This window comes from Pteropus medius, unplaced genomic scaffold (assembly GCF_902729225.1).
Source record: "Pteropus medius unplaced genomic scaffold, Ma_sr-lr_union100, whole genome shotgun sequence".
NCBI classification, from domain to species: Eukaryota; Metazoa; Chordata; class Mammalia; order Chiroptera; family Pteropodidae; genus Pteropus; species Pteropus medius.
The window spans coordinates 12,023,861-12,044,984 of NW_024349796.1; the positions used below are offsets into that span (position 1 = coordinate 12,023,861).

Sequence of the window (21,124 nt, forward strand, 5' to 3'; positions counted from 1 at the left end):
CATCTAGGAATTTGCCTGAATTCATAAAGATAACCAGTAGATAACTGGGTGGGAAACCGTAGGTCTGATGAAGTATTTAAAAGGAGAAATAACAAAACAGAATATGTTTCAGTCCACAAAGTTCGGAACGATGCATAGTGACATATTAAATTTATGTAAAGAAGTATTTCACTGAGCCAAACTGATGCAGCTGGGAGAATATGGCTCTTCAGGAAGAGGCAAGTCTAAACTCTTCTCAATAACCCCAAAGAAATTTTTCAAGTTTCCAATAAATCTTAATTGAAATGTGCAGGGTGTACACACACAGACAATCTTCCCCTGCCACCCCTGAGAGCTTCACGTGGATTTAAATGTGCTAACGAAAGGTGTATCATCAGAGGGCATCTTCATACTGCCATTAGCCAGTGACCCATAAGATTATGAGGGTCCAGGACTCAGTATCACCCATTACTTGCCACTTCTGACCTTGATGTTCCCCTTCCAGAATTGCCATGGCTCATCGCTTGTGCTATCACGGCACTATTATTTGTCCAAGATGGCTGCTCATCATCAAGGGATACTCAAGCACAATGCACATTTTATTCATGAAACGATTCCCGTGGGCATCAACCTACAGCTACCCTTAACCTCCGCAGTCCTAACAGGTCTTAGTTAAATCAGGACCTGGGTTTCTTCGGATAGCCATGAATTCAAAGCATTAACAAAAGTGTATGTGCGCGTGCCTGTGTGTGCGTGTGTGTGTGTGTGTGGGTGTGTGTGTATAAGCATAGATAGATAGACATAGATATAGATATAGACATATGTTAAAACTCACAGAATTTGAAGTGTTGTTCATGTAAAGAGTAAGGTGGAAGATCCACGATATCTCATTTGCCTTAGTAAAGATAAGTTAAGAAAATTAAAACTTTTCACGTTCCTTCCATATTGCCAACTGCTTATAAGCACACTTGTGAATGATAGATTTTGACATCCAGGATTGTGCCATTAGGTACGATCTAGAAGCTAAACTATTTGTTTTGGAATGAGAAACAAAAAACAAAATCAGGTTTGTGAAGATGTGTAACAGGCATCACGTTGAATGTGAATTGTGCTGAATTTGGAGCAAGAGGGGACGCATGGCCAAACTACTTTAGGGCCAGAAACCAACTGCCATTTTGGCACACATTCTCTAAAGACTATGTTTAAGTCATTTTCCCCCTTGCAGTAATAGCTAAAGCGTTTTTCCCTTTTGAACTTACTGCAAGTACTTTATGACCTTGGGTTATCTATACAATCAACCGATGCATTAAATTTCTTGTTGGCTTACATAAGTTTATAATTCTTGCTTTTCAAATGCACTTTAGTGGCGTTGACACTAATTTAGGGCAACATTTTCATTCAGGAGTTTTAAAATCAGAGTCCAAAGCATTGATCTTCACCTGATTCTCCCGTTCTTCCTGAGGTCCAGGCAGAGGACACGCTGCCGGCCATGTTCACAGCCAAGACTCTAAACTCGTACTTGGCATATGGCTCCAAGCCAGTGATGGCTGTGGTTGTCTGAGGAGGTGTCAGTACATTTTTACTGGCTGATTCTGCAGACGGGTGAGGACTGAGCCAGCCACTGCTCTCAAATACCCGACTTTCCGCTGTCGAGGGTTCTCCGTCGGATTGTAATCGTTTCATATATACTTCATATCTTATAATTATTCCTAGAAAAGTAAAACAATAAACCAAGATGCCTCATCAGACAAACACACTATTTTGGGGTGGGCTAGGGCTAAGTCAGTTGAAATGGGTTGGCTTTCATTATTTTCTCACTAGATTACCTGTGCAATTCCTTAGATAACAGATTTATCTAGATAATCTAGATAATAAAAAACAACAAACTGATGGTAGATAAATTTACAAAATACTACTAAACAGCATATTCATGGGAAAAACAAACCAAAAGGAAAGCATACAAACACAAAATAACTATAATTTATAACATTTAAATTCAATATTTTTTCAGGAAGAATGGTCATACTTTCTACTAAGAATAGCTACTTCTTTATGGAAATTTTCTTATCATACCTCCAATTATATATTTTCAAATTCGGAGATTTTAATTTGATTATCTGTTTAACATAATCATATAATGTTTAACATTATCAAATAAATATTAGTATATTATAGTTAATTTCTACTCGGTCTTATCAAACTTAAATAGTCTAAGAAAAAAGGTTTTGCCATAATATGTACATAATATTAAGTTACTAAAAATCTATGAATGTGTATCTGGCCTATATAACAGGGTTCAATTGTATAAACACAAAAATTAACTTAATGGAGTCCACCAGCCTATATACATATTTTTTGTATTATTTTATATCCTTTTCTTGCCTAAAAGAGAAAATTTACTGCCTATGGGCGCCCTAACTTGTGACACAGTCAAATATAATGCATTTCATAAGTGAGTTTCAAATTAGAAACATAATTTGTGTTGTGGCAGATGTCATTAAGAGCAAAGATAATATTAGCCTTTTAAGGGGCAATTTAAATGAATGGAATTTGTTATTAAAGAAATACACTTGTTCTACTAACCAGGACAAATAGGATCTTATATCTTTAGAAATTGTTTCTCAGTTATTATATCCTGCAGTTATGAAAATGAATACAATCGCCAGACTCTTATCGCACAATTCCAAGTGCCTAGATTCTAATTCACGTTTTGCCCAAGAAGAGGAAATCTAGGCCTTGGATTCCTACCGTTTGGTTCTGTCGGTGGAGACCATTCTACGTGAAGTTCTGTAGAGCTGATCGTCCATACCCGGGGGGGACCCAACCTCCGGGGAGGTGCCTGGGCTGTGGTCACTGTGATGGGTGAGCTGTGTAAACAGCCCCCACTAGTACACGCCTGCACGGAAAACCGGTACGTGGTGAATGGAACCAGATTCCACATGGTCGCAAAAGTTTCTTGACATTCATAGGGAACACATGGCTGGACGTCATCTAAAGAAGCACAGGACAGGATATATTTCTCTATAGGACCAGAACGATTTGAAGGTGCAGTCCAGGTCAGTGTCACAGAGTTTGAGCTAATAGGAATGATATAACTTAAGTTCAAGCTTCCCTCCGGGATCCCTGGTTTTGTCCTGTAGGTGACAGCTGCACTCCTTGTTGACCCATGCACATTGTTGGTCTCGATGTAATAGGAGTATGAGGTATACGGTGACAGGGCAGTGTCTAAGAAGTACTGGATATCTGAAATTAAAAGAAAAAAGAGAATATTTACATTCCACAAATTGGTAAGGAATCATTTCTGTTTTCTTATATAACTTAACTACATAAACTATACCAATCTACTCTTTTGAATTACAGTATAGTAAATACTTCAAAAGCTGAAATAAAGCAAATACTGGTTACTTTTATTGTGCAGTTTAATGGAAGAAAAGTGTCTTTTAGAATGAAGAATACTGAGAAGTTTAAGATCTTGTTTTGTACTTTATATAATACTGTCTTTTTTATAGAATATGTAAAATAAAGGTTTTTTTTTTTTTCAATTTTCTGATACAGAAATAACTATTTTTTCTATGTAACCTATTTGCTTGTTAAACACTAATGCACTGGACCAAGCATCAGCAAAGCACTGCCACAGGTCACGTCTGTCACCTGGCCAACAACTTGACTAGAACCCTTCCCGAATTTCTGACCCACAGAAACTGCAAAATTACAAACGTTCGTTGTTACTATAAGTTGCTAAATTTTGGACACATATGTTATTAGCAATGGAGAATTTGTAAAAGATAAGTCCTGGATAAATAGGATTTCGAGACATGAAGGATTGTGAAGAGAGAGCAGGGAGAAAAAAGTTAAAAACAAAAAAAAGAGAGATAAGGAGTGGACATGATGAGTCATGTGCCTGGGCCCCGCCATTCTCTGAGGGGATACAAAGTGTACTGTAGGACTGTGGAACAAATGACTGCCAGGGTGGCTGCTGCCTGCCCCCTCAGGGGACAGTGTTTGTGGGAAGGGTAGACAGGGTACCCTCCAGCAGTATGAAGGCCAAGCGTATTTAAGTGCTTATAGGAGAAGAGCTAGGTATCCAGTTCTGGTTTTCATCCACAAGGTTTCCTGGTTCCTGAATAGTGAGCATGCTATCTTGAGAGCCAGTGCATCTACTATGGAATCCTCTGCATCTGGACAAGATGGTCCTTCAGCCTTGGGAGAGCCAAAGGTTGAATGAAGGACATGGAAAACAAATCTCAGAATGTTCCTAGAACAGAAAGAGCTTGGGGCAGGCTGAGATAGTGGGGTGTTCACGAGGACCTAACCAAGCTGAAAATGAACATGTGTTCACCAGCTTCACGCACCAGACGTGGATGCCATGAGAATGCCAATGGCTGAAGTCTGGCCAGCTACACCTCACAAATGAGCCAGCATCTCCTGAAGGTTCTGCAGAAGCAAAGGGCCAGAGGAAAACTGCACTTGCCCCAGCGTGGTGGCAAGAGAAACGGACTAATTGGAGAATAGTTACCTCTTTATGGAACAGTGAAAGTCATAGGTTAAATGTTTATGTCCTCCCAAATCTATATCCTAGAAGCCTAATGCCCAAGGTGATAGATTAAGAGAGGGGGCCTTTGGGAGCTTATGAGGGTGACTCCCTAAATGGGATTAGTGCCCTTATAAAAGAGGTTCCAGAAAGACACATCCTCTCTTCCACCATGTGAGGACACAGGTAGAAGGTGGCAATCTGCAACCCAGGAGAGGACCTCACCGGAACCTGACCGGGCCGGCACCCTGACCTTGAACTTCTAGCCTCCAGAACACCAAGTAATAAATTTCTGTTGTTTATAAGCCACCCAGCTGGAAGTTTTTTGTTTGTTTTATATATAGATCTAGATCTAGATCTATATCTATATATAGATATATATAGCAGCCTGAATGGACAAAGACAGTGAACATCTGAGTGAAGGCAGATTTTGCCATTCTGTTATATATGTCACTGCAAATTCTTCAAGAAAATATGTTGATTATTGCACGAGAGTCCAATCAGGACACAGAAACCACAGAGTATTGGTTTACTTATCTATCTGCCCCCTCGATAATGAAAGTCATTTGTTCCATATTGGTATTTCTAGTAGCTCACACAGTTCCTGGTCTGGAGTAAGAGCTGAAAAAAATTTTATTGAATGAAAAAGTAAACGAATGAATAATCTTCCATATATACTCAATTTAGGCAATAATATTAGCAGCCTTATAAAAAATTGCTTTTCATATTTTTTGTTTTCTTTTGTATGTCCTCCCTATATTTTCTGTTTCTCTTAGAGAAACCATCTGACCACTTGTTACATTGTAGTATTGAGTAATAGATTATAATAATATTAAAGGTACAAATGAAAACCTAGGGTTCATTAAAATATATCGTAGTCTGAAACTCTAAACTTAAACTGTTAATGTCAAAATTGTCATCCTCTAGTTTCTCTATGGAAGCATTTCCCTCGAGTGACATTTAAGGACTATCTCCCTACTCATGGAATACCAAATGAGAAATGATTTAGCTGGCTGTGAATTTGTTGGGGAAAAGCAAAGCATGCCCCAACCAGCCCACTGATTTTTCTCTTTCCTAATCTGTCTTCTTGCAACAGAAAATATATTCTCCAATCTGGTTTTCATCAGTAATAAAGACAGTTTTTATTTTAAATTTCCATCTGCCTGATTCCTATGTCTAGTTCTCTTTTAGTTTCAAACTCAGGTAGGGAAAAATATAATAATGTGATTCACTGGCCACCTCCTAAAAGTTCAATGCTATTAAAAGATATTGCTTCCTACAACAGCTGTTCTCTTCACACCTATGACACAGACACAGATTAGGGCTGCACGGGAGGTGATATCACGTGCTGATTATGTGTACTTCCCAGTGTACTAATTTGACTTCTATGCCTTTCTCTTCCAATTTTGAAAACTTAGGAGGATGCAAATGAGTGAAATTTTATTTAGGGAAACCATTACCTACACCTTATTTTTTAAAAGTTAACTATTCAGAAAGTTAAAAATCATTAAAATTATTCCACCATTATCAGCATGCTATTACTAATAACCAATAATCTGCAAGCTCTAAAAATGATCATACAGCAGTTGTCAAGATCTTAGGCTGGAAACTACTGACCTACAGAATCCCATTGTGCACCTGGCCAGCTACAGAAGGATTTTTATTCTAACAAGAAGTTCTATAATGGTCTTGAGCAATGATCGAACTTGCTTGGAAGACAACACTATTAATTTTCTCTGAAAAGTTCAGTGATTCTCCACCTATAATTCCAAATGCCTTTATTTAACCCAAAGATTTGTGTTCATCCGACTGAATATAAGTGCTGTTCCCTTTTCATATTGCACATGCTATCCACACACTGGAAATAGAATAATAAACATGAGGATATTATTAGAATGATACAAAGTTCTGACAGCGTTAACCAATTGTTCTCACTGTTCAAATGCCATCATGCAGATAATTTTCACATCATTAATTATAGTGATTGTCAAGAAATGCCAAAAGTGGCATTTTTTTAATGAAAAATAGGGTTTTAGGAAATAATACTTTGTTTAATAGGATTATATAATTGCCTGATTAGTGAATGAGCACACATTTGTTAAGTAAGAAACTGTTATTTGGATTCTATATTAGTGCAATTGTGAAGAGAGCCACAGTGTTGTACTCACATGCAATGTTCTATAAAATAGATCACAATATGTTACTACGGAAAACATGCTTCTGGACTGAAGTACATATAAACTAAACTTTAACTTTATTGTTTAATTAAGCTGTATGGAAAATTGGGTGACCCTAATTTGCCACTTCAGAACTAATCCAACCAGTGGTACCATCATCTTCAAAATCACTTTCGATATTTGTATAACTCTCTATTCCTGTCACAAAAATTTAAGTTTCAGGACACCTGGATCACGCTGATATTTGGAAGAAAACAAACATTCTAGTAGCAGGTTTTTAGGATGCTCTGCCAACGTGGCAGATGTAGGCAGATGTTCATTTCCCTTTGCAATCTGCATCATGAAATTCAGGGTTTCCATTAACTTCAGACAAGACTTGCAGTGCTGAAGAGACACTCAAGAGTTATCTGAAAGGTCTGGACATTATAGGGTAGGTGCAGGTCATACAGAATTAGGTGCATAATATAAGCTGTGAAAACATATACAAAATAAAACTGAATGCTATGCAGAAGTTGCAAAGCCAATCAATAGGTTAAAAGAAGGCATCCTCCCAAACATTTTGAGCAAGAGTATGGAAATTGGGTGTTTCTACATAGGTTTATATACTTTCTTAACTAAGTATGTTAAACTGGAATTTGGAAAATTGGGTATTAAACAAAGAAGGCAAAATGGAGACTTGAATTGGCATCACTGTTCCAATGTTTCTTAAGCTAATTTCTTAAATTAGCTTGTAGCTAAACATGACTATTATCAAATATCAGAGAAGATAGAGCTGGAAGAATGGAATATTTTCTATCTCTTCATTCTGTCTTTAGGGAAACTATATCTAAAACATCTGAGCGAATATTTTTTAAAGACATGTCTCAGCTCGATTTCTACAAGCTCCTTTAAAATCTTCATAAAAGTGACAGATGCAAAGATAATGTTCACTGTTCACACTCTTCCTCTTTCAATTTAAGATCGTGTTGTGTTTCTTCCATTTTTAACCCACAAATTTAAAAAGTTGAATCCATATAATAGAAATATTTGATAAATTTTCTGTAATCCTTACACCCAGAGAAAACTATAGATAAGTTTGTTGTAACCCTTCAGTAATTTTATAGATTTTTGAATTAAAATATAATTCATAGATTATTTTAATACCTTATTACCTTAAACAATACATCATGAAAATTTCCATTCATTAATATGTAAACTAAGATATCATTTCAAAGCTATCATATCCTACAATTTACTTAACAATGTATGAAGATTCTATTATTCCAGGTACCATAATTTATTGAAAGATTTTTGAATGTCTAAAGTTTTCCAATATTTTGCTATTACAAAGAGTGTAGGTTTGAACATATTTGTGATTTTGTATTCATTAATGACTGTTAAGATGTATTTTTAAAGTATATTTCTGAGTCAAATAGTACCCAAAAGGGTAAGGTTTTTCATGTATTTTAACAACTTATCCTGCCTGAAAAGTTGTATCAGTGAACTCACACGGATATGCCGGCAGGTTATGTAAGTTTCAGCTCAGTCACATCCTCATCAATAATGCTAGATAGGGTCATTTTCTTTTCATCTTTGAGAATTTGATAAGCATTAAGGGTTTATCAAATAAGAAGCATCTCATTCTTATTGCATTTCTTTGATTACTAGTGAGATTTGTAATTCTCTCTCTGCTTGAAGCACTGTGCTAGCCAGAGGAAACCACAACATTCATCCTCAATGTCAAAGAACTTAACTAATGTATCAATTCTCAGAATATTACATCTTTCCATCACCAAATCTTTAAACTCACTGTATGGGTATTGATCTTCAGTTGTGTGGATTTCAGAACCATCCCTGAACAAACCATAAGCAAGCCAGTGGGCATTGGGGGAATCAGGTGGACTCCAGGAGAGATTGATAGCAGAAGAACTTTGAACTTGTCCTCTGGGTGGAGGTTGCTGGGATGGAGCTAAATTACAATGGAGAGAGCATTTATTAGCAAAGGCAATCAATAAGCACACAAGTAAACTGAAGATATCTAGCATAGAGATCTTTCTGATTCAGGATTACTTTATCAAGAAGACATGTGGTTTACCAAAATGTTAACAAACAAAGGTTATATATCAAGAATTTCTGAAACAAACTTTTTTTATCTGTAAGCATAAAACAAATTTGTAGTATTGTGTAGCTGATATAAATATAGTTTGGAGGAGGAGGAAACCACTCACATTAAACACTTCTTTGTCTTTTTTTTTTTTTGAGAAACTATCCAAGAATACATAACACTTACTTTCTACTTAATTAATTTAAAAGTTAATGCAAAGAAGGTCTATTGAAACTTGAAATTTAAGTAGCATGCTTTTCAGATTTTTAAAAGGGATTTTTCCATTGCATTAAGCACAATGCCTCATCTTGCTTCACAGAGCACAGTGTAAAAAAAAAGATAATAGTTGGTGATACAAATAGCTATGGTTGTTATGGATGCTAAATAGTCTAAATATTAGCAAGAACCAATTTGAAAATACTATGTGAATACACCAGCACCTGATTGCTCATAACACCTGTTAGAGATGCTGTGACTGTTAGAGATGATATGAATGCTTCTATCAGGTACATAAAAGCATTCATCTCACTGTTTTAGTAATATTTTGTATAATACAAAAAATACCATGAAAACGTTGATTCTTATCACTATATATTTTCCTTAGTTTTGCTGTTTTTTAGAGTAAGCCTTCTCCCCCATCCAGACTACATAAACATGAAAGAGGAAAGCACTATCAACCACAGGTTTATTTACCCCTTTCTGGTTTAACATGATGCATAATCCTCCGTCCATTTAGAGAAGCACGACCTAATAAGACTTTCTCATTAAATAAGATGTCAAAGGTACAGGTTGCTGTGTCACCTTATTTTTAAACCGTTAATATTTTTGTTGAGCTTTAAAAAGTCATGTCCAGAAATGAATCAATCAAATAATTATCAATATTTTTATATAAAGTAACTATAGTCATTAGGTTACAGTCAGGGTTTCAGGAAAAAAAAGAGAACACATTCAAATTAAGGAACTTAATAAAGAGCTTAATAAAGAAACTACTTTCGAAAATGTGAGCAGAATGGAAGAAAACGGGAAAAAATGGAGCAGTGCTCTAGAGTATGGTGACACCGAGCTCTTTTTCTACCTATGTGCAGGGTCCTCCAAACCACTCCCGTGATCTGGACTCACAGGACTGGCCCAGCACATAGTCCTCCTCACAGCTAAGATTTATTACAGCAAAAGGACGCGAAGTACAGACAACAAAGGGAAAAGGCACACGGGTGAAGTCCAGGGGAAACCAGCCACAAGCTTCGGGTCACTCAGGATGTGCACATTTCCCCCGGCACCATGTTGGGTAAACACGTGTGAAATGGTGCCAACCAGGGAACCTTATCAGACACTCAGTGTCCAGAGTTTGTATCAGGGGCTGCTCCTAGAGACAGCCTCTGTCTCCATGGACAGTCCCCCAAATTCCAGACTCCTGGAAAGAAAGCACATGTTAAACATAAACCACTTGATATATAAAATTTAAGGTACACTCAGCCACCCATATCAGTTTGGGGGATGGCGGAAACCCGCACAAAATCTAAGGCCCCAGATGCCAGCCAAAGGACAGTTTTGCCCACAGGTCTTCCTGTGTTAACTTTTTCCCACACACTGTCCCCAAGGCTGTATGTAGAGCAGCACGTGCCCTGAGCTGTGGCCACCCACAGCAGGATACGGCCAGCTCAATCAAGGCCACTGCCATACAGACAGAAGCTGTACGTTAGGTATCTTGACTTTGCTGCCCACCTGGCCTCCACCTGACTAGCAGGTCCCTGTGAATAGTGAATAGCTGCAGCCAACTGAAAGTCAGACCCCCCAGAATTCTGGGGGGAGAGCAGATGGGGACTGGGGACGGTGGGGAAGTGTAGTAGTAAAGGGAGATGACCCTGCATACCAGGTGAAAGACTTTCAACTAAGTACTATTACTGCTTCATCAGTATTCGTGAACAATGCACTCCATTTTAAAGGCATGATATAATCGAATAAGAACATTTTAAGAAAGCATTTCAAGAGCGCTGATTCTGAAATATATACAATTCTATATATTGAGTATAGGCTTTCTATAAATGTCTCAAATACTGTGGTAAATGTTATTGCTGCCATATATTTAAAGAAAAAATATTCAAACTAGATACACTCTCACTTTTCCTCTTTATCTTTTTGTTTCTCCTTTGGAATTTCCATTGTTATATTAAAATCCTAACTCTCCATATGTCTGTTTAGATAGAGGACAAGAATAGTGACGATCTCAAAATGACACATGAAAAGAGAATTATTTCTGAAAGCATCTCATATTTTTGAATTCATGGATTTGCCATATTTGACATGGTCACTTTGAATGAACACTGACAGTGCATTTCATCTTTTGGTAAATTTTAATTTACAGCTCTAAATCCCGTTGTTCCTGGTGGAGCATCAAAGAGCCTTGTAATCCATGGCAATTTAATATATTTTTAGTGAATATTAGTGACTACATCGAAAACTCTGCATGTTATCAGGAACGCAAAAGATTTTGGGGTTAAAGCACTCAAAACTGACCTTCAGACTATTTTCTGAGACAGGGAAATACTCTTAGGATGATTGAGAGAGATGTTTCAGTCCCAGGTCAAAGGGTACTGAAAATGATTCATATTACATGAAAATTTCCTTGGCAACAAACACTCACACACGCAAATACACATACAGGCTCGATCAAACATTCAAAGCTGCTTAAGTTATGACCACCTCTAACAACAGTCTGGTCCTACTTTACAGCATAAATGAATAGTGCCCGTTTGACATTAACATGAGAATCCTCGTCGACCTGAAGGTTTAGATGGCTCGATGGCACTCTAAAAATAAATATGGAATCCTGGGCATGAGATAACTTGAACCCACTCTTTATGTGCGGGAAGTAGATTTCTGGGAAAATGGTCCTAGGTTCATTCATCGAAGTGGCCAGGACAGTCTCCGCATATGCCAGGCTCTTGTTTAAGAAAGTATAAAGTTGTGACCACAATCATCTGTGCAGGAGCCATGAGCTTTCATCTTGGTTTGGGAACCTTAGTGGTTGTATGACTGTAGTCACATTTTTAACAGACGCGCTGAACTTTTCCTCATTTATAATAAGAGGATGATAATATCTACCTCTCAGGGTTATTCTGAATATAAAATGTGTGTGTGTGTCGATGTGTGTAGGTGTATATACATATGTGTGTACTATGTGTATTATACATACATGTATATTTTAAGTAAGTGTTCAGTAAATACAACCTTCTTTCTCTCTACCCTCAAAATATGTAGCAAGGCCATCTTGATTCTTATATCCAAAAATTGTAAAGGGTTTCTTTGACAATAGGTACACATAAATAATATTTTCTAATGGGAAAATTACATTCTGTGTTGATATTCTAACGGGAAAGCAATCACTGACATAGCCTGCGTGGAACTCATAAGTCTAAAGGAGGAAAGACACTGGAGAACACGCGGTATAGCATAAAAGGAACAAGGAAGAGAAATAATATTGTGGAATTATACTACAGGCTGCCTGTTGAAGAAAATTAACGACACTTTCCTTGTTCAAAGCCAAAATGAGATGATGAGATAACACATGGCAATGATGGCTGGTGGGACCCTGAACATCTACATTCTTTGTGGGTATTTCATTCTGCTAAAAGGAGGATACTGAATCTGTGAACTGTATTCTTAATCATTATCCACAGGAGAAAACAAGGATGAGAAGAACTGCTTGTCTGGGCTTGATGCTATTCAAGAGGTGATCGGGGATTAGTGAGAAGCAGCAAACAATCAGGAATATTTGATGAAACGTGTGTGTGTGTGTGTGTGTGTGTGTGTGTGTGTGTGTGTGTTGTGTGTGTGTGTGTGTGTGTGTGTGTGTGTGTGTGTGTAAGTTCAAAGCTAGAAGTATGGGGAAGAAAGCAGAACTACTGAATACTGTTTTGTTCTGTCTCTCTCACCGAAGACAATGACTATCACTTTGAAAGCATAAAATACATATTGATAAGAAAGACGTGATTCACACGACGAGGAAGCATGCTACAGAGAGTGGCTAACTATCTGAAATCAATTCAATTCTCCTGCACTCTGGAAATTATATCTTAGGATTCCTACCTCAATTCCTTATCCAAAAAAAAAAAAAAAAAAAAACAGAAATGCTATTGCTAAACTATAGTCAGTGGTCTCTAAAAATATAGAAAGGTAATAGTTATAAACCCACACTACCCAAGCTGCATAGAAGGACATCATAAAACGCACCTATTTTCAAGGCAAACACATTCTTGACATCTGCTGGACCGAGAGAAAAATGCTAGCCAGAGGTAGTTCACAGTTTCAACAATAGATAGCACTCCATTCCTTTCAATAGCTTCGTATCTTTCTGAAGCTGGTCGCTCTGGCCATTGCTGGGATAAAACACAAGGACCATGTGGAAATCAAGGTGGAACAGGAGAGAAAGCAGGCTCCCTCCACACTCATCCTGCAGTTAGCACGTCCCGTGCCCACGTTTGCTCCCTTCCATCACCGGTGTGTCCGTCACTTTTGCTGACTACGTTTCAAGTTCTTCTAGAGGCAGGAATCCTGGCTCATTTTTTTTAATGAATTACTTCTGGTGATGCGGGGCTTCTGACTTTGCACAGTGTTTTGTAAATTCCATTAAACATAAACCTAAACAGCAGCAACACCACCAATAACCAGATAGTTGAAGGAACAGGTTCCATACTGAGGATCACGATTTTAAAGAGACAGAAAATCAAAATGAGCATGTCCAGGGAAGAATGGTTAGGAATATGAAAGTCTTTTAAATGATTAAAATGGAAAGCATTTGGAAACACCAAGAATGCATAGCACAAAGAAGAAAAGATGAGACTCGGAAGAAAACGTCTGCCACTAAGAAAATCAGGCCGGGTCCCCAGTGACCAGACCACCCAGTTTTGCCTGAGGTATAATTCCTAGACTGTGTCTCAGGTGCAAGGATGGGCAGCAAAGAGCAGAGCTGATGCCAACACTTTCTCACAAAATCCTTGGGAGAACCAATCAAAAGTTGCGAAGATGTATTGCATGAAAGGCTGTCGCAATTCTATTTAAAAACTGACATCTGAAGGAATATACTCGACTATACTAGAATTGCACACAGGTCAATTCTATAGCTAATCAATGAATAACGTATATGAAATGCTCAATGAAAACCAGATTTGAGTTTAGACTGCATTAATAAATACAGGCAATTACGATGGTCCTTACTCAAGAGTAGCATAAATACCTATGGTTTTACCTATACTAAAATCCAGAAGTACCAATGAAACAAAGGATGCTGAGGATAAAGTGCACATGTACAAAATCTAAATTTGTCTTGTTAATCATTAGCTACACCCTGCATTTCACCTCCTCAAAATCTAGTACAATTGCTGTGGAGTCTAATATCCCACTACTTGTCTCTCTCTCTCTTAAATATAGATAGCACAGTTTTAGGTCTTCACGTTTATGATGGGTTGTCCCAACTGTGGCATTTCCTGGCACTGTGACTGATGACAGTCTCAGGATACCTCAAGGAGGACACGTATTATACACTATGTTGCAGAGGACTTCTTACCACAAAAAATACAGCAGGCATTTTTTAGGAATTCGGGAAAAGTAAGAATACATGATCTTGAAGACAATTTAAAGAAATCATCAATATGTTGTGACATGGTAGGACTGCAGGTGACCCTGTGAAGTCAATTCAAGGAACCAGAAAATGATGTTGAAAAGTCAAAAGACACTAAGACGTAATCTTCGGCTTCCAGGAGCTGAACTAAAACGGTGAGAGTCATTTAAACAACCAATGCAAGTGAAAGTAGAAAGGAATATCAAATACAGGAGTCAGTCATAGGTTGTGATAAATAATGGTAGTGATAACTGCTAGAATATCAATAAACAATAGTAGCATTGGACCCATACAATTTGTGGGATGGAAGGACATAAACCACATAACAAATGAGTATGATCTTCCTTCTGTTATAGAAAATTGTCTGGTGAGGTGACCAATAATTTTGGTTTAACCAGTCATATCCTGATGCTTACACTGAAAGTCCTAGGTGCTGGGAAAGCAACAGTTGGGGAAATCAGGATTCTGTCCACCTTCTTAGCACTACCATTTCAATTAATCTTTGTAAACTTCTCACCACTGATATAATCTTATAATCACATTCAATGATAGAATCAAGGGAAAAGAATACAGATTTTATTTAGTGTATTTTTTTTTTCGTGTCTACCTAAATTCTCCACATTGCACCCAAGCCTTTCTGATAGGTTCTCCATGGAAAAAGAAAATAATGGACGCTCTCTACATCAGCACCGGGCCAGAGTTCACTTACTTTTGCTGCAGCCCAACAGATTGCCGGCATCCAAATGACTTGCACTGAGAACACAAGCATCACACTTTGATCCAGTGACAAATCGTTTACAGAAACACTGGCCCGTGACCACGTGACAGGTTTCATTCAAGGCTCCTGAGAGATGACAATTGCAAGGCTGACATCTGAAAATAAGACAAATAAACCATTAAAGAGAATAAAGTTTTGATTAATAATTCATAGTATAAGCCGCATCTATGGATAACGTTGTAGAATAAGATGGTCTGTTTTAGCCAATGTACTGAAGAGTATGCGTGAGTTAAACAAACAAGCATGAAATAAAACAAACAAACAAAAACCTTTATCAAAACACTGATCAAATGAAGTCTTCTCTTTGTAAACTAATTAACGGCCAAAAAGTGCTATGTTGTTTTTTTCACATGTCAGAATACATCATATAGATTATTTTGAATATCATTCATTCAATCAGGAATACTGTAAATTTTGCTTTCTCACAAAAACAGTTATCCTGACAGCTAAAAATTAAGATGAAGTCCCCCCAAAATTATCTTTTCAAGTACCTATCAAGTTGTGAACTAGAAAACTAGATATGATAATCATTGCTCTCCCTAAAGATCTTGAAATTCTACATTTAGTTTTATAAAGATTAGATTTCACTAAAAAAACATTTTGAGAAAGACACCGGTCCAATACTGATGATGTCTTAATATATATTTCATTTTTTTTTTTTATTTTACACCCTAAATTCCCTTATCCAGAATGGTTGGGAAAACAGAGCATTACCTATGATCTGTGAGAAGATGCTAGCGACATAAATGTAATGAGAGAATTTCACTTCAACTTAAATTTCTTGGTCCCAAAGTAGCTTGTAAAAAAAATCAGTGTCCTGGCATTTTGCTATGATAGAGACCAAAACCTGTTTCTTCAGAGTGAATTATTCACACTCGTAGGCTAGGCTAGTGTTACAGATCAGGGTGAGCAATTTTGGTACCACGAAGTATTAGAGAAGCCAAAACTGTACTTGTGAGAAGACCAGGCACCTTTAAACGGGGCTCTACACATGATATGTTTAGTGATGACCTTATGGATCCACCTATATTTTCTAATAAAGATGCTGGATGGATAGAGTTACTTTATCCCACTGCAACTTTTATGGTGTGATCTCTTGGGTAATCACTCAACACCCTTAAAAAGGCTGATAAAAGCTAAGGCTGCTAAATAAGCTGCAAATTTGTTTTATGGACTAATATCACCGAGGGAATAAATAAAGTACAGTTTCTCTTGAAAACTGCTATGCTGCAGTTTGTCCTTTTTATGTCACGATAAAAGGGCATTTTTCTCCTACAAACAACTATATTAAGTCCTTTATGTATAGACATTGCATCAGAACGCCATTTTAAATAGACGTTTTGTTTAGGCTACTTAAGAGCTGAAAAAATTAAGCATTGAAATTAAAGTGGAATTATAGAAGCAACAAAATATTTAATTTGTTCTTAATTTCATTATATGCTATTACTTAGAGTATATTGTTTGCAGGCTTTTTAGGTTATATTGGTAAGCAAATCCAATAAGAGGAAGCTTCTCGCAATGCATATTTATCAGCACACCACTCATGAGTGAGTGTCTCCTGAGTATTTGTTTTTATTACCACTCACTCATGAGATAATCACACTTATTTTACATACAGTACATTTAGAGTAACAGTTTCCAGTGTAGAACATAATTCCTTTCCTCGATGCTGTTCTATTTTCTTCCAGCTGCATGCTTACCTCTATGTCAGCTCTGTCAATAGCCATGGGATATTAAGTTCTGAATCCAAATGGAATAAATAAATCGCTTCTTAGGAAAGCAGGCAGTGTTTTGAATAATTAAATGTGACTATCCCTGGTTTTATAGTCTCTTATCCCAGCCATTGTTCTATCTAACTTATCTGACTTGTTATAATTGCTTGACTTCAGTAAAAGGGAATTTTATCTGAATGAAGTCACAGGAGACTATCCTGAATATTATAGTTTATTTCCAGCCCAAAGGACATTGGGGATAATTTTGTAATTAAGGCTTAAGTAAAATGATTCCTGTAAATTTCTTAGCCACTCAAATATAATTTTAAACATTTCCAAGACTCTTAGCAAATAAGCTACAAGTTTGATGTCATTTTATAAGTTATCACCCCTCAAGAGCACCTCCTAAATGAAATATATTTCACGTTTATTAAAACAAAATTATACATAATAAAGGAAAAGACATTTTAAGCTTAGAAAGAGAAAGACCAAACTAAGATGAATTGTGATATTGATTTTGTGAGGATAAATGGTTTTTGTAATATTAATATAAAGAAGCCTTTATTACACTGACTCTCTTGGTAGAGCCGGAGCTTCTCCCGCAATCTGTTTAAAATCTTCATTTTTCATCCTTATGGGAAAACCTCACTTGCTAAGTGGATTTCATAAAGAGTAATCTGTCAAGATTTATATAAACAATTTGTGATGTTTATTGACCAGTTCATTATGGTAAACAAAACAGGAGTAAAGCATTGCTAATCCCGGCCAGCACTCCACTGTTACAGTTCTGCTTGGGCCGCACGTGTTCATTGGACACAATTGGAAAGAAGTTAATTGGCCTCTGTCCCTTAAATCACGAGTCTCACATATCTTACTCTCCGGAGAGTACCTTCCCGTTGTACAAACGATAAGAGAAAGAGTCATTCTACTTATTACTACTGCAGAAGCATTACTATTAATGAAGGACATGTGTTTCAATAACGCATTTCATTGTCGGACGCTTCATCATCTAGGTCCAGGGATGTGTTCCAGGATGTAAGTCACTTTACTAGCATTGCTTTTTGGACATCTCTCATCTGCCTGGGGCTTCAACTCATGGGTACCATGAAATCGATTTAAATGTATTGAATTGCATAAAACAAAAAAAAATTCATCAAAGGCCAATTATGTCCCAGGGCTGGAAAAAGCACTGAACATATAACTAGAAATAAGAAAGAATTGGTTCTGTCCTCAAGGAGCTCATAGTCGAGTGAGAAATGAAAATTGAAAAGAGCGTCAAATAAAGATGTTTGCAGACTTGTTGGTGTCACAGAAAAGGGCCAACTACCTAGTCTGCTGGCAGGGGAGGGAACAGGGAGTGGAACATTAAGAAGGAATCTGTCCCCTGGTGAAGCTTTCCTCGGCACCTATACAGGAACCTATAAGAACTAGATCTGGGCAGTGACTCCCTTGCATGCAGCTGATAGTGATGGCCGAGTCCAGGGAGGTGACATAACTGTCATCTAGAGAAGGGCTTACTTGGCTTTCTCCTTTGTCGACACTATACCCTAATCACAGAGAACAGAAACATGGCCCACATGTTGGTCGCCAACACCAAATATTTTTACAAGAAATAAGAATCCTGATGATTCTTTAGATTAACGATAACACCCATGTTTAGACCTGGAAGACCCCAGTGCCACTTTCCTCAACCCATCGTTACAGCAGCATCATGACTTTGAGGGATGAGGGCAAATTCAAATTCTTAAAGCCCTCTTCGGTGTCAAAGCGATTACACTTATTGTCTATGGCTCCGGAAGTGAGAAATAAAACTAGGTAAGAAAGTCGCAGGAAGAAAATTTTTGTTCAGTATGAAGAATATATTTCTATTTCTTCAGAATTAGAGTTGTTTGAAATAAACCTGAACTGCTTCATGAGACAGTGAGCTCTTTTTCCATGCTTTTGAGCAGAAGCTAAATGAAAACTTATTCTGAAAAGGTGATTTATGCAAAGAAATGTATAGGGTAATGTTTAACCAAAGTTACGTTTAAGATTCTAAGTCTAAAAAGCCACGATTCTATGATGCTTAGTGAGATTAAATAACTTGCCCAAAGTTACAGTGAATCTGTAAAGGACTAGACAGTAAATAACTGAGGCTTTGTGGGCCATACACTCTCTGCTGTAACTCAGCTCTGCAGTAGGAGCATCAAGGTAGACAGACAATGTAGGAAGAATGGATATTGCTGTACTCCGATTAAACATTATTTCAACAAAGTGGCGGGCCAGATCGACTGCAGGGCATAGTTTGCTGAATCCTGGTAGAGTAGGCTGAATCATGGCCCCCAACAATGACAAAGTCTTAATCTCTGGAACCTGTGAATATGTTACACTTTATGTGGTAAAGGAAACTGCAGACGTGACTAAGGAGCTTACAATACAAGGATCATCCTGGATTATCCAAGAGAGTCCAGGCTAATCACAAGGGTTCTTACAGGAGGAAGGCAGGGAGAAATGATGTCAGGACATAAGCAGAGATGAGAAGAGAGAAAACACTCCTCTGCGGGCTTCGAGGATGAAGGAAGGAGCCCTGAGCTAAGGGATGTAGGTGGCCTTTTGAACTGAGAAAAGCAAGGAAATGGATTTTCTGCTACAGTACCCAAAAGAATCATCGGCCTGCTGACACCTTGATTTTAGCCCAATGGGGCTAATTTAGGACTTCTGACCTCCAGAACTGTGAGATAATACATTTATGTTGTTTAAGCTGCTACGTTTGTGATAATTTATTGCAGCAGTGATAGGAAACTAACACACCTGGTGTAGTGAAAAAGCCATAACTAGACCTTAGATATCCTGATGCCCAACAGTATGCTATTCCTATTGGAACACATTAAATAAATGCTACTAATTTATAAAAACTGACGTTTCTTACAGAATCATATATATAATCCATATTAAAGGAGAACATACTGTTTAGTAGTCACGATTGCAAAAATGACAATTCTTCACCCCTCTCTTTATGCAGGTCCTTTGCAACTAACAGCACAATTCATTCCATGAAAAAATAGTCTATTTCTGCACTCCTGAATATGGGCTGGCGTGTGACTTGCTTTGGCCAGTAGCTTAAGGCAAAAACGATGTTGTGTCACTCCCAAGCAGAGGCCTCCAGTTGCCTTGCGTGCTTCTGCTGTCTCTTCAGGACTCTGCCACGGCCTTGAGAGCAAGCCCCCTCTCATCACTCAGCAGTCTAGCCAGGGCTGGTGACAGCCGGGACCATTTACCCCGTCACCGAAGACAACAGCAAGTCATCTCACGAAGAGTCACTGACGAGCATGACACAGTGAGGCACCCTCTTTAATTTTCCCACCATCGCACCATGCAAGGAAAGAAATTGACACAAAAGTTGTCTGCTTCCATTTGAAGTCATTGATCTGGTTCCCAGACAAAAGACCAACTGACATCAATTGGAAATATGCATGTGAAAAAGTTACTGGCACCAATCTATAACTTAGTGTTCAAAGGAAGCGAGTCTGCAGTCAAACCAGAAATCACCTGGTCACAGGAAAATCTGACTGTGTGATTTAGAATTCTGAGCCTTTGGATTCTCCAGCCAGCCTGGCCTGCGATTCCCTGCCATCTGAGGAAAATTATAGTTCAGTGTGTGTCAGCTGGGAAGACACAAATAGTGATACATCTAACCCGCTGAGGCTTAAAAAAAAGACAAAATACAACTAATAAATATAGAGAGAAGACATTAGGGAAGAAAACTTTGGTGGGGGTTGTGATGTGTGGATGTTATGTAAGAAAAACAGTACTGTACCAGAGCAGACGCAGGGGCTGTGGGATGGAGGAATAGTAGTTACAGGTCAACTTGAGGACAGCGCTGTGCCACATGTGGGTGTCAATTGCCAATGGAGACAAAGTGAATGTGGGCCATTTTTGTCTCATTGTTTTTGATTTAGACAAATATTTTATACATATATATATATGTATATATATATATATTTTTTTTTTTTTTTGCTTTATTGATTTTTTAGCAGGCAGAATTTTTTGGCCTCATTGTTTTTGATGCTGATTAAATCATGTTTGCTTTATGTGTCAGAGGTAAATGAAGTGATTTTTACACTTGGATCAGCTTTTTAAAACACGTACCCTTTTTAGTGAAAAAAGTTTAACGTCGGTTCCTGCAGTAATGCATCTGACTGTGCTAAAATGTTTTCCTTCAGGAACCAAAAATTTCTTATACTAGATGGAATTCCATATATTTTAGC

General features: G+C 37.7%; 1 protein-coding gene across 1 annotated transcript in view; it reads right to left on the minus strand.

Moving 5' to 3' along the window:
- The window catches only part of USH2A (usherin), a 576,091-nt gene that overhangs the window by 400,740 nt on the left and 154,227 nt on the right, over window positions 1-21,124 (minus strand). The window contains 4 exon segments of the mRNA XM_039883360.1: window positions 1,419-1,688; window positions 2,728-3,222; window positions 8,477-8,635; window positions 15,097-15,260. Of these exon segments, the coding sequence (XP_039739294.1) occupies window positions 1,419-1,688; window positions 2,728-3,222; window positions 8,477-8,635; window positions 15,097-15,260 (1,088 nt within the window).